This window comes from Gekko japonicus, unplaced genomic scaffold (genome assembly GCF_001447785.1).
Source record: "Gekko japonicus isolate JY-2015 unplaced genomic scaffold, Gekko_japonicus_V1.1 scaffold1774, whole genome shotgun sequence".
Classification (NCBI taxonomy): domain Eukaryota; kingdom Metazoa; phylum Chordata; class Lepidosauria; order Squamata; family Gekkonidae; genus Gekko; species Gekko japonicus.
Genome location: NW_015159768.1, coordinates 111,267 through 125,959, shown reverse-complemented (window position 1 = coordinate 125,959; position 14,693 = coordinate 111,267). Strand labels below are relative to the sequence as shown.

At 50.3% G+C, this 14,693-nt stretch overlaps 1 protein-coding gene across 1 annotated transcript in view; it reads right to left on the bottom strand.

The window, feature by feature from the left end:
• The window catches only part of SLC4A11 (solute carrier family 4, sodium borate transporter, member 11), a gene marked incomplete at its 5' end in the record, with an annotated part of 170,768 nt that overhangs the window by 81,882 nt on the left and 74,193 nt on the right, over nt 1-14,693 (bottom strand). The window contains 2 exons of the mRNA XM_015406518.1: nt 70-276; nt 3,556-3,679. Coding sequence (XP_015262004.1) covers nt 70-276; nt 3,556-3,679 — 331 coding nt within the window. The remainder of the gene's footprint in view (nt 1-69; nt 277-3,555; nt 3,680-14,693) is intronic.

Genomic DNA, 14,693 nt, shown 5'->3' with positions numbered 1-14,693 from the left:
CCCAACTTTCCTTTCCGGGAGTCGCGGCCTCATGCAGTTTTAGTTTTGTGAGCCCCCGCTGCCCCTTACCTTGAGGGGCTTGTGGCTGTGCGTTTTGTGGCCATCCGTCACTGCCGAGGGCCTCTGGTTCACCACGGTCAGCAGGTGGCGCTGGTGGACCAACGCTTCCTTGAACTCTTCTTCCGTCTTCGTTTCCAGAAGCTTCTGCCGGAAGGTGATATCGGAAAACATGGTGGCAAACGTCCGGCCCACTTCGGTCGCGGTTTTGGTACTTTTCTGAGGAGAGGACAACAACCGTGAGGCGTTTCAGTGGTGTCCTGCAATACCGGCCACGCCACCCAAGTGTCACTTGACTTGACGGATGATTTTTTTGAACTAGTTAGTGGGGATAATCTAGGGTTGGATCCAGCAGTAACTAGTGGGAGATGGGGGGGGGGGAAGCAGGGGAGGGCAGCGATTGTCACTGATAAGCAAGGACGCCACGTCTGGCGTGACCCAGAAGTACTGGCATTGAGCTGGGGTGACACTCTGGCACTTCCAGGTTGTGCCAGAAGTGATGTCATCACACACCGATTGCTGCCCCTTCCTTTGGCCAGCTGGCTTCTGCCCACCGGACAGGGGAGTGCAGGCAGGTAGCAGCTCTAATTGCGAGGAGTTTGCCCGCCTTTAGTGGGCACCTGGGAAGTCTAGGATAACCGGGATTTAGCAGAGGCCTGTGGAGCGCTACGCGTTAAGAGAAACTCTCCATTCCAGTAGAAAGTGGAAAGCACCAAGGACTAATCTGGCTACATATAACATACAACGTAGGTAGGATTCTGAACTAAAATAGTTCAGACTTAGAAGGGGGCATGCATGCTTCATTTTTTAAAATACCGCCTGGGGTAAAAAGCACCCTGCAGGTAGTAAGCTGGCACCTCAAGGAGAGGATAATGCCAAACTTTTCTCTCTGGTGCCTATTTCTCTAATGGGGGGACTCTTTTTTTGGGGGGGGGGATGTGGGTAAACACAAGAATTACATTCCCAGAATCTGGGGTTGAATCCAGCAGTGACTTCCCCTGACAGAAGCTGTTTACATCACTGGAAGGTTCTTCCTTTGCTGCTAGGGTTGCCAACCTCCAGGTGCAGCCTGGAGATCTCCCAGAACTGATCTCCAGACGACAGAGATCAGTCTCCCTGAAGAAAAGGGTGGGCTCTGTGGCACTGTGCCCTTCCGGGGTCCCTCCATTCCCTAAACCCTGCCCTTCCCATGCACCATCCCCAAATCTCCAGGAGTTCCCCCTGCCTAGAGTTGGCAACTCAACCTGCTACAGTTCAAAATGCTCCCAGAAATGATGATGATGAAGAAGAAGAGATTGGATTTATACCCGCCCTTCACTCGGAGTCTCAGAGCGGCCTACAAACTCCTTTCCCTTCCCCTCCCCACAACAGGCACCCTGTGAGGGAGGTGGGGCTGAGAGAGCTCTCTCGAGAACTGCCCTTGAGAGAACAGCTCTGAAAGAACTTATGGCTTACCCAAGGTCATCCAGCAGCTGCAAGTGGAGGAGTAGGGAATCAAACCCGGTTCTCCCAGATTAGAGTCTGTGCACTTAAACACTACACCAAACTGGCTCTCGGTGCTGCTTCACAGGGACAGGGGACCCTCAACACACGGAGTCAGAGGTGGGAGTTCAGCAAAGAACCTCCCCGTGTGCTGCCATATACCGAATCGACCCTGGGTCCATCGAGGTCAGTATTGTCTACTCTGACTGGCAGTGGTCATCCGGGGTCTTTAGCCAAGCAGATGCCTTTCACATCATTCACTGCCTGGTCCTTTTAATGGGAGATGCCAGGGGTTGAACCTGGGACCTTCTGCATGCCGAGCAGAGCCAGTCTGGTGTAGTGGTTAGGGGCGTGGACTCTAATCTGGGAGAACCAGGTCTGATTCCCCACTCCTCCACATGAAGCCTGCTGGTGTGACCTTGGGTCAGTCACAAGCTCTCTCAGAGCTGTTCTCTCAGGAGCAGTCCTCGAAAGAGCTCTCTCATACCCTCACAGGGTGGCTGTTGTGGGGAGGGGAATGCAAAGGAGACTGTAAGGTGCTCTGAGACTCCAAGTGAAGGGCAAGATATAAATCCAATCTCTTCTCTTCTTTTTCTCTTCCACTGAGCCACGGCCCCTTCCAGGAGGTGAAATCTACTGCTGGTTCAGTACAGTCCTACAGATTCTAGCCCCCCCCCCCATTCTGTACAATTTATGTTGTGTGGTGCTGGTATGGGGAAATGTCTTTCCTGTGGGGCTTTGTGCCAGTTTGAACTGGGGCACTACGCAAGGTAAGCAGCTGCTTTGCGAGCTTAAACCAAATAATGAACACCTGAAGCTGCCTTATACTGACTCAGACTGACTCAGACCCTTGGTCCATCGAGATAAGTATTGCCTACTCAGACTGGCAGCAGCTCTCCAGGGGCTCAGGAGGAGGTCTTTCCCATCACCTACTGCCTGATCCTGTCAACTGGAGATGTCGGGGATTGAACCTGGGACCTTCTGCATGCCAAGCAGAGACTCTTCTACTGAGCCACATCCTCTCTTTACAGCTCTCCAGGGTCTCAGGTGGAGGTCTGTCACATCACCTACTGCCTGATTCTGTCAACTGGAGATGCCGGGGATTGAACCTAGGACCTTCTGCATGCCAAGCAGATGCTCTCCCACTGAGCCACAGCCCCCTCTTTACAGTTCTCCAGAGTCTCAGGCAGAGGTCTTTCCCATCACCTCCCACCTGGTCCTTTTTAACTGGAGATGCCAGGGATTGAACCTGCGACCTTCTGGATGCCAAGCAAGTGCTGTGCCATTGAGCTATGGCCTCTACTCTACAATACATGAACACATGAAGCTGCCTTATACTGACTCAGACCCTCGGTCCATCGAGGTAAGTATTGCCTACTCTGACTGTCAGCAGCTCACCAGGGTCTCAGGAGGAGGTCTTCCCCATCACCTACTGCCTGATCCTGTCAACTGGAGATGCTGGGAATTGAACCTGGGACCTTCTGCATGCCGAGAAGACACTCTACCACTGAGCCACAGCCCATCACATGAAGTTGCCTTCTACTGACTCAGACCCTTGGTCCATCAAAGTCAGTATTGACTACTCAGACCAGCAGCAGCTCTCCAGGGTCTTTCCCATCACCTCCTGCCTGGTTCTTTTAACTGGAGATGCTGAGGATTGAACCTGGGACCTTCTGCATGCCAAGCAAGAGGCTCTCCCACTGAGCCACACCCCCTCATTACAGCTCCTCAGGGTCTCAGGCGGAGGTCTTTCCCATCACCTCCTGCCTGGTCCTTTTTAACTGGAGATGCTGGGGATTGAACCTGGGACCTTCTGCATGCCAAGCAGATGCTTTCCCACTGAGCCACACCCCCTCATTACAGCTCTCCAGGGTCTCAGGCGGAGGTCTTCCCCATCACCTACTGCCTGATCCTGTCAACTGGAGATGCCGGGGATTGAACCTGGGACCTTCTGCCTGCCGAGCAGAGGCTCTACCGCTGAGCCACGGCCCTTCCCTGAAGTAGGCAAGGTCGTACCATTTTGGGAGGGGCCAGCACCAGAATGACAAATCTCACTTCGCAGGAGTTCTCCCCCCAGTTCTGAGGCCTCTCCAGCCGGCTGATGCAGACGTGACGTCGCTGAAGGGACTTGATAGTGCAACTGCCAAAAGAGGGGGAAAAAACCATTTGTTCAGAGATTAAGAAAAACAAACCGTGGCATAGTGCATATCTGAGAGCAGTGGTGGGGGGAGGGCTTGGAAAGGGGTCTGCATCTATTGTCCCAGAAGGCCAGAGACTTGCACAGGTTGGGGGGAGGGTGGTCCAAAAGTGCGTGGACTAGAAACCTTTTGCAGAATAAAAGAGGGAAAGCCCTCTATTGGTGCAGAAGACGAAATGCTGTTTGATTATGTTGCTCTGAACCACAGACTTCCGCCCAAGTACGTTTCTTCGAAGGATCTGCGTTAGGCAGCAAATGTTAAAGAGACCCCCTCACTTCTGCAGGAGTATACTGCATTACCCTGCAGTTGTGGACAGGTTTACATCGGGACCACACAGCGTAGCATCCAGACAAGAGTAAAAGAACAGGCCATCAGAGGTGCTTTTAGGGAGGTACCACCAGATACAATCCGTAGACAGACTTTGTCCTTGCTCCCTAAAAGATATAGAATCCACTACACACACCATACTTCATTGTCCCCTCTATAGGGATATCCGATCACGTTTTATTACTCCATTTCTAGAGGGTAAGAGCTGGCACTCTGATGACTCAATTGTTCACTTTCTTCTGTTTAATTCTAATTGCGAAATAATGGAGGCTGTTGCAAATTTTTTATATTATGCAATCAGAAGATGAGGCTTGAATAGCCAAGTGTAAGTGACTGATGCATCTTAGTATTCTCCTGTATTTCCATTATGTTTTGTGCTTCCATGCCAATAAAGGTTTTGTGTGTGTGTGTGTGAGTAAAAGAACATGAAAGACACTGCAGACTTGGCCAGCCTGAAAAATCAGCAGCGGCTGAACATAGCCTAACTCAAACAGGACACAGTATCTTATTCCAAGACATTGAAAGGCTGGACAACACATCCAGTTACCATGTCAGATTACACAGGGAAGCCACTGAAATTCATAAGCATAAACACAATTTCAACAGGAAAGAAGAGAGTTTAAAAATAAATAGGGCACGGTTTCCTGTCCTGAAAAACACAAAATGCTCTACATCTTACAACAGCACTACAGATCAGATTAGAATATCAACAGCCAATCCATATGCAAAAGAACCTCCTCAGGAAAGGTTCATTAGCATGTCACAGCCTGGGGAACTCCTACAAGAGAATGACTCTGCCCTACCCCACCTTCCTGAGTAGATATGAATGACCTGCCTACCATTTTTCTTCTCACTTTGACACAGAGAGTACTCCATCTTTCTGTGTTATACCTCTGAGGATGCCAGTCACAGCTGCTGGCGACACGTCAGGTAACACAATGCCAAGACCACGGCCATACAGCCCAGAAAATCTACAACAATGAATGTTAAAATAGCTTGTGAAACCATTTAAAGGAGAACTAACTCTGGCTAACTTGTAACCCTCCTTGCTTCTCTATATGCTTGCAGAATATATAAAAATGTGTGTGTTTTTAAGGGGCTAAAGAATTGGAAACAAGAAAGACCATTCAAATGGTTTAAAATTTCATCCCCGATATTTACCTACGGAACACCCGCATGCGGATCACAAAATCCACACAACGGGACCCTTCCCAGAGCCGTGGTCTATGTTTTGGCAAATCCTGGGTAACCCTGCACCCCCAGTCTTGCAGAAACAGCTTAAAAAATAGGTTAAAAAAATCCTAAACAGCAAATGCAATGTCTGCGCACATGCAAACGTTGATGTTCAAGTGGCATTTCAGGTTCCCGTGGCAACCTAAAATGGCACTTGATGATGTTGCTGTGAGGGAAAGTGGAAATCAGGGGGAGACGGAAGATGAGCTGACTTGGGGTGGGGGAAAGGCGGGCGAGCCGGCAAGGTGAGAGGATCGAGAGCCAGCAAGGTGGGCGGAAGACGAAGCTGAGCTGGGATCTAGCACAGGGAGGGAGAAAAAGCACGGGGGGGGGGGGGGGATTTCCCCTCCCTGTGAGTGCCCGCAGGTCCCCAGACTGGATCCCTGCTTTCCGAAGCCCACACAATCTATTCATTCAAAGTTTTTTAAATTACAACGACGCCCAACTGAGTGAAACAAACAGTGGGATAAGAAATGACAGGAAAAGGGCAAAGGGCCCATCTATCGCGTCCCAGAAAATTGCACACAACCTCAACCTCCCCTGTTTATCGCATCAAACTGAGAGGCCGAGAATTCCTTTTAAGGCTCAGCTGCAACATCTCCTCGGCTGAAAGCCGACATCTGAATGGCGGCGTGGACACCCTGATTGCAGGGCTGGTCAGTGTAAGCGTCTGCCGATCAAACAACGATCCATGATTAAAGGGTGCTGACACGGCTCTGACTGTCCTGAGCGGTGTTCCCTCTAAGCTGAGTTAGTGTGAGCCAGCTCACAGTTCTTAAGCCTCCGGCTCACACATTTTTGTCTCGGCTCAGGAAGGAGGGCTCCAGAGAAAACTAACTTATGCAGCAGCCAAATCACCTGCTCACGACTTTAAGGCCAGTAGCTCACAAAGTAGAATTTTTGCTCTCTAGACTCCACAGCTTAGAGGGAACCATTGGTTCTGAGCCCCCCGTTTCTTCTTGTACACATTTCTGTCTATCACCACCTTCATACAGTTGCCAATTCCAGGCAGTGTTCCCTCTAAGCTGAGTTAGTGTGAGCTAGCTCACAGATTTTTAACCTCCAGCTCATACCCTTTTGTCTTCGCTCAGGAAGGATGGCTCCAGAGCAAACTAATTTATGCAGTAGCCAAGTCGCTCGCTCACAACTTTAATGCCAGCAGCTCACAAAGTAGAATTTTTGCTCACAAGGCTTCACAGCTTAGAGGGAACATTGATTCCAGGTTGGGAAACTCTTGGTGATTTAGAGGCAGGGCCTGTGGAGGGTAGGAGCAACCGCAGTGAGGTGCCAGGCCACAGAAGCCACCCTCGAAAAGAGACACTCTCTCTAGAGGAACTGATCTCTGTCATCCGGAGATCAGATTGTAATTTGGAGGGTTCTCCAGGACACACCAGGAAGTTGGCTACCCCAACAGCAAGCTTTCCTGGGACTCGGGGCAGAGGACTCCAAACATCTGCCAGTCTGAATTCATTCTTCCATGCAGATGTCTTTTAATTACTATGAGGGGGGGGGACCCCAAGTCTTTTATCATTGAAACCCTGGTCGCTGTGGTTACTTGATTTATGCAAAAAATGACCTGAACCTAAGAACAGCCCTGCTGGATCAGACCAATAGTTCCAACTAGTCCAGCATCCGGTCTCACACAGCGGGCAACCAGTTCCTCTGGAGGGCCAAGGACAGGGCAGGGAGGCCGAGGCCTTCCTCTGATAAGAACCTCAGAAGAGCCCTGCTGGGTCAGACCAGGGAGGGTCCATCTAGCCCAGCATCTCGTCTCATACAGGGGCCAGGCAGTTCCTCTGGAGGGCCAGCAACAGGGCTGAGAGGCCGAGGTCAAATGACAAAGAACCTAAGAACAGCTCTGCTGGATCAGACCACGGAGGGTTCATCTAGTCCAGCCTCCTGTCTCACACAGTGGCCAACCAGTTCCACTGGAGGTCCAACAACAGGGCAGAGAGGCTGGGGCCTTTCCCTGAGAAGAACACCAGAAGAGCCCTGCTGGATCAGACCAGTGAGAGTCCCTCTAGTCCAGCATCCGGTCTCACACAGTGGCCAACCCGTTCCTCTGGAGGGCCAAGGACAGGGCAGAGAGGCTGAGGCCTTCCCCTGATAAGAACACCAGAAGAGCCCTGCTGGATCAAGCCAGGGAGGGTCCATCTAGACCAGCCTCCTGTCTCACACAGTGGCCAACCAGTTCCTCTGGAGGGCCAACAACAGGGCAGAGAGGCCGAGGCCTTCCCCTGAGAAGAACATCAGAAGAGTCCTGCTGGATCAGACCAATAGTTCCATCTAGTCCAGCATCCGGTCTCACACAGTGGCCAACCAGTTCCTCTGGAGGACCAACAACAGGGCAGAGAGGCCGAGGCCTTCCCCTGATAAGAACCTCAGAAGAGCCCTGCTGGATCAGACCAGAGAGGGTCCATCCAGTCCAGCATCCTGCCTCACACAGAGGCCAACCAGTTCCTCTGGAGGGCCAACAACCTGAGGCCTTCCCCTGACAAGAACATCAGGAGAGCCCAGCTGGATCAGACCAGTGAGGGTCCATCTAGTCTAGCACCCTGTCTCACACAGGAGCCTACCAATTCCTCTGGAGGGCCAACAACAGGGCACAGAGGCCGAGGCCTTCATAAGAACCTCAGAAGAGCCCTTCTGGATCAGACCAGTGGTCCATCTGGTCCTGCCTCCTTCCTCACACAGGGGCCAACCAGTTCCTTTGGAGGGCCAACAATGGCATAGAGGCCGAGGCCTTCCTCTGATGTTGCCTCCTGGCTCTGGGGTTCAGGGGCTTAGTGCCTCTGAGCGTAGAGGTTCCCCTCAGTCACTATGGCTAGCAGCCATTGATAGACTTCTCCTCCATGAAACTGTCTAATCCCCTTTTAACCTGTCTGGGGAAACAAACTAAAGGCACTCTTCTTCAGCACTCGAGCTGTGAAGAAAGGTTTAACTTTGAGGCACGCAAAAAAAAAGGTTCTGCTCTCCTTCGTGTGCTTGGCTTTGGGGGGGGGAGTCTCCCCCCAAAAAAATAACTTTCTAATCGACCCTGCCGTCTGGGAGAAACTATCCCAGTCTGGGTATCTTTTCCTTATCATTGCTGATACACCCCCCCCCCCAAAAAAAACACATTCCCCATCCATTTCTGGCTAACCACCGGGCAAAGCCTGTCGCGTTACAGGTGCTCTCCCTGCGCTGCTCCTGTAATAACTATCAATAAAAATCGGGCTTTCCAGAACAATGAGGTTCATTTAATTATTGTGATTTTAAAAAAAAAACACAAGAGGAAAAATGCTTTGAGGGCTTTTTCAGCTGCAAGTGCGGTTACAGAACTGAGGCATCCCGGCTTTCAGTGTTCAGCTGCGGGGTCGCCGCTCTGGAAGCGCATTTTGCTGCGCACACTGGTTTGCCAGAGATGAGTCCAAGGAGAACCATACGTGGCATCTGCAACCTAAGCTTGTTGTGCACCGAACGGATCGGCTAAATAGCCGCAACACCGTGAATCACCTTACTCTTGCGTGCCACGGCACTGTTTTGTTTGTTAAAAAATGTTGCGCTGAGACAAAGGGGGGGGGAATAAAAAGAATGAACTTGAAATTGTTAAGGGGTGCAAGGAATACAACAGAAACAAGGCAGAGCGCTCACCTGAAAGAGCAGGTACTGGCTACGGTGTCAATCAGATCCGAATTGCCTATTTGCATTGCAAAGGTTGGGGGGGGGGGAACCCAGGTTGTAACTGCAGAGACTGTCTTAGTCATGAAATGGAGCTTCCTCTCATCTCGGACCCAGCAGGAAAAATCTACCTTGAGGGGGGTTTAACCTGGCAACGTTTCAGGAAATAAACCCTATGTAAAAAGGCCGCGGTGGCTCGGAGGTTAAGATGCTGAGCTGCAGACTGGAAGGTTGGCAGTTTGGCAGTTCGAGACCCGAGTGCCGCGTGACGGAGTGAGCTCCCGTCTCTGGCCCCGGCTCCTGCCAACCTAGCAGTTCGAAAGCAAGAAATTGCAAGTAGATAAATAGGTACTGCTTCGGTGGGAAGGGAACAGCGTTCCGTGTGCCTTGGTGTTTAGTCATGCCGGCCACACGACCACAGAAACATCTTTGGACAGCGCTGGCTCTTCGGCTTGGAAACGGAGATGAGCACCGCCCCCTAGAGTCAGATTCGACTGGCTTTTTTAAAAGGATGAATCGGAGAAACTTCAGGATTCCTGCTTCAGTGTCTTGCAGATGTGTACGCCAAATATATACCTTCAGTTTCTCTCTCTCTCTGGGCGATTTCTCACTAGAGCTGCCTCGCAGCACCGCCCCAACGCAAACATGTCAATTTCACACCCGAGGCTGCGGGGCTGCATTTGACTCGGGGCTTCGCCCGATTTCCTCCGCAGTTTCATGATCCTCAAAAACCAGGATCAGGAAACTGCGGAGGAAATCGGGCGAAGCCCCGAGTCAAAATGCAGCCCCGGAGCTTCGGGTGTGAAATTGACATGTTTGTGTCGGGGCAAACGGCGCTGTGCTGCGAGGCAGCTCTAGTGAGAAATCGCCCTCTCTCTTTGGTTTAAATTCAGTAAAAAAAAAAACCCACAAACACTCCAAGAAACTTTCCCTAACTGCAAACTATACAAAACTGAATTACTGTGGGGGGCTTTTCTACATAGGCGGCAGGGTAGCCTGTAGAAAACGTTTCACAGAGTTACTTGGATGAATTATTGGGGCCTGGGGCCTGCACTACTGCGCATAGTTTGCTGTGGGTTGGCAACCAGAACTCAAGGGCATCTAATGAATCGGATGGGCAGTAGGTTCAGGGCGGACAAAAGGAAATGCTTCTTTACAGAGAGAGTGATTAAAAGGTGGCATTCGCTGACGGAGGATGTGGTGATGGCCACAGGAGTAAACAGCTTCAAAAGGGGATTAGATAGATTCATGGAGGATGAGTCTATCCATGGCAACGAGCCACGGTGACTGACGGGAACCTGCTTATTCAGTCTCACAAAACTTACTGTAGCATAAGCTTTCGAGAAACACAGCTCTCTTGCAGCTTGCGTGTGACGAAGAGAGCTGTGTTTCTCAAAGGCTTATGCTACGATGAAGTTTGTTAGTCTTAAAGGTGCTACTTGGCTTTTTACAGTTCTGCATACAGTTCTGCATACAGGCACTAAATCTCTGAACTCCAGTGCCTGAAGGCAACATCAGAGGAAGGCCTCGGCCTCTCTGCCTGTTGCTGGCCCTCCAGAGGAACTGGTTGGCCCCTGTGTGAGAGGATGCTGGACTAGATGGACCCCTGGTCTGATCCAGCAGGGCTCATCTGATGTTCTTCTCAGGGGAAGGCCTCGGCCTCTCTGCCCTGTTGCTGGCCCTCCAGAGGAACTGGTTGGCCCCTGTGTGAGAGGATGCTGGACTAGATGGACCCCTGGTCTGATCCAGCAGGGCTCATCTGATGTTCTTCTCAGGGGAAGGCCTCGGCCTCTCTGCCCTGTTGCTGGCCCTCCAGAGGAACTGGTTGGCCCCTGTGTGAGAGGATGCTGGACTAGATGGACCCCTGGTCTGATCCAGCAGGGCTCATCTGATGTTCTTCTCAGGGGAAGGCCTCGGCCTCTCTGCCCTGTTGCTGGCCCTCCAGAGGAACTGGTTGGCCCCTGTGTGAGAGGATGCTGGACTAGATGGACCCCTGGTCTGATCCAGCAGGGCTCATCTGATGTTCTTCTCAGGGGAAGGCCTCGGCCTCTCTGCCCTGTTGCTGGCCCTCCAGAGGAACTGGTTGGCCCCTGTGTGAGACGGGATGCTGGGGTAGATGGACCCTCACTGGTCTGACCCAGCAGGGCTCTTCTGATGTTCTTATAATTTAATGTGCCACGTTAACACATATGCTTTGTGTTTCAGTTCTGTTTTTTAGACTTCTGGTTCATTATGCAACCCAAATCCTCTTTCACTGTTTTCTGAGTGTCCCATCCTGTAGACTGTATCGTCTTGCTCCGTGGGCCTATACTTCTCTTGATACAGCCCAAGAATTGCTTCCGGACCGCAAAATGGCAATCGGCATTTCCCTGGGCGTGTAAGAAAGGGTCATGAGAACTAAGCCCTGAGGCAACCCTTCCTGCCCTCCCTTCTCGTGATCTGCCCAAGTTCACAGACTCCGCATTGCTGTCAGATGGCCATCGAGCCTCTGTTTGAAAACCTCTTCCCAAGAAGGAGAGCCCACCACCTCCCGACGAAGCCTGTTCCACCGAGGAACCGGTCTCACTGTCAGGAACTTCTTCCTCATGTTGAGCTGAAAACTCTTCTGATTTAATTTCAACCCGATGGTTCTGGTCTGACCCTCTCGGGCAACAGAAAACAACTCCGCACCATCCTCTACAGGACAGCCCTTCAAGTACTTGAAGATGGTTCTCACATCACCTCTCAGTCGTCTCCTCTCCAGGCTAAACAGACCCAGCTCCTTCAACCTTTCCTCCTAGGACTTGGTCTCCAGACCCCTCGCCATCTTTGTTGCCTTCCTCTGGGCACGTTCCAGCTTGTCTGTATCCTTCTTAAATTGTGGTGCCCAAAACTGAACGCAACACTCTAGGTGAGTATTGAGATATATGTCAGAATGATAGAGGTAGCAAGCAGTTATTATAGATCAGTTTGATCTGTTTGTCAGACCTAGTTGTCATGCTAGTAATCATGTAATTACAGCCAGGTGTTTTCTAGCAGGTGTTACTCTTTCAGGGCTTGTTAGAGCTAGTGATTACATCACCTTTTTAGAGATTGGCTGGGGTTTAACATAATAGCTATCAGCTTAGTAAGCTGGAGGGGACTCAGTTCTCATAGACTAAGGCACGACATGCTGTTCAATAGCCTGTAAATATCTCTGTATATATTCACCTTTATAACTATATAAACTCTCTGTGCATCTTCATAACTGGTCTGTCTCCCGCTTTACAATAAATAGTGAGGTCTAACCAGAGCAGAGTAAAGCGATGCCATCACTTCGCGTGATCTGGACACTATACTTCTCTTGATACAGCCCAAAACTGCATTTGCCTTTTTAGCTGCCGCATCACACTGTTGACTCATGTTCAGTGTATGGTCTACTGAGACCCTGAGATCCTTTTCGCACGTACTACTGCCAAGACAAGTCTCCCCCAACCTACAATTATGCATTTGATTTTTCCTACCTAGATGCAGAACTTTACAGGGGAGATGGCAGACTATTAATAATTTAAATAAATAAATAACTAAAATTAAGTTATAGGGTTTCAGACCTTCCATTCAACTGAAATAAGCAGTCATCGAAATACAGCCAAGTTATGAATGCCACAAACCACCACCGCCAAGGGAAGACCATTTGCAATTCACAACTATGTTCAAAACGATAGAATAACTATTTATTAGTACGGTCATTGACCAAATACGTAAAACAACCAAAAAGACATCATCCGATAAAACACTAAAACAGTAAAATGCATACAGACGCTATCCGGAATATCAAACATTAAAATGCTATATATTACATTCATTGAGATACAAAGAAGGGTTAGTGGTCACAACCCAATAGAATGTATATACAGTGATCCAACAGGTTGTTTGTAACAATTAAACATAGTTTACAAAACGAACATATTCAAAACCAACGGTAGGCTCCTCTGTAATTCTGTACGTAAACAGTGTCCATAGACCTCCAAACACAAAGTAACTGCAAAAGAAGATGCCCACGGTGCAGAGAATAACAACGCAACGCCTCTCCCAGGTATAAATCAAGACGCTTCAATGATTTCAACAGAGGCTGGTAAAATGAAACTGATTTCCAGAATAACATAGGCAGCCAAAGTTGAAGATAATTGAAGTGGCCAATTACAGAAGAGCCTACTGTTGGTTTTGAACATGTTCTTTGTTTAAACTATATTTAGTTGTTATGAGCAAACGGTTGGATCAGTGTTTTTATACTCTACTGGATTGTGACTTGGGTCATTTCCTGCGGGAGCGCACAGGAGCGGAGCTCCGGCAGTAAGGAGCCCAAGGGGCGGGCACATGCAACAAGCCCCACCCCTCTGCTCCCAGCAGCCCTCAGTTGGGCCACGAGGAGCAAGAAGCAGCCAGGTAAGTTGCAGAGCCCCCCCCCGGCCCGCCTTCAGGTACAAGCTCTCCCTCCTCTGTGAAGGCAGATCTGCGCATCCCCCCACCCCATAGCTAGCAATCCAAAACAGTCCAGTGGCACCTTTAAGACCAAGTTTTATTCAGGTACAAGCTGTGAGGGCAGATCTGCACATTCCCCCCAATAGCTAGCAATCCAAAACAGTCCAGTGGAGCCTGAGTGGTGGGTGTTGCCTTCTGACACACTTCCGGTGATGTCAGGGGATGTGGCATATGCAAATAAGTCATGCTAATAAGTTATACTAATGAGCTCCTGCACCTCTTTTTCTACAAAATGACCCCTGGTTGTGACCACTAGCCCTTTTTTGTATCTCAATAAATGTAATGTATAGTTTTGAGCATAAGTTGTGAATTACAGATGGTCTTCCCTTGGTGGTGGTTGTTTGTGTCTACACTTTCACACTAAGGGTTCCCTGCTGTCTTCGGCATATCATGGTATGAACGCCAGCATGGTGAATGAAAGTAAGTTTTCCCTACGGAAAGTCTACCGCAAAGAATGTTGGCTGCAACCCAGTGGGACGCGCTCCACGGATCACCGAGAGCCACCGCTGTAGCCATCATCAACCCAAACATTCTACTTTCATCTTCAGCATGAGGTCCGCACATCAGGGAGGCCCATCTTACCAGCGCCTCCGGTGGTGGCAGTTTCAAGGTGGGAAGTGCCTGCCGCTCAGAAGCCCCAACTGGCAGGGCCCTTGCCCACTTTAAGAACATAAGAGAAGCCAAATGTTGGATCAGGCCAGTGGCCCATCCAGTCCAACACTCTGTGTCACACAGGGGCCAAAAATACCAGGGGCCATCAAAGAGGTCCAGCAGTGGGGCCAGAACACTAGAAGCCCTTCCACTGTTGACCCCCCCAAGCACCAAGAATACAGAGCATCCCTTACCCCAGACAGAGCGTTCCATCTATAAGAACATAAGAGAAGCTAATGTTGGATCAGGACAGTGGCCCATCCAGTCCAACACTCTGTGTCACACAGTCGCCAAAAATACCAGGTGCCATCAGGAGGTCCACCAGTGGGGCCAGGACAGCAGAAGCCCTGCCGCTGTTGCCCCCCCCCCAAGCACCAAGAATACAGAGCATCCCTTGCCCCAGCCTGAGAATTCCTCTCTATACCTTGTGGCTCATAGCCACTGATGGACCTCTGCTCCATATGTTTATCCATAAGAACGTAAGAGAAGCCCATGTTGGATCAGGCCAGTGGCCCATGCAGTCCAACACTCTGTGTGTCACACAGTGGCCAAAAATACCAGGTGCCCTCAGGAGGTCCAGCAGTG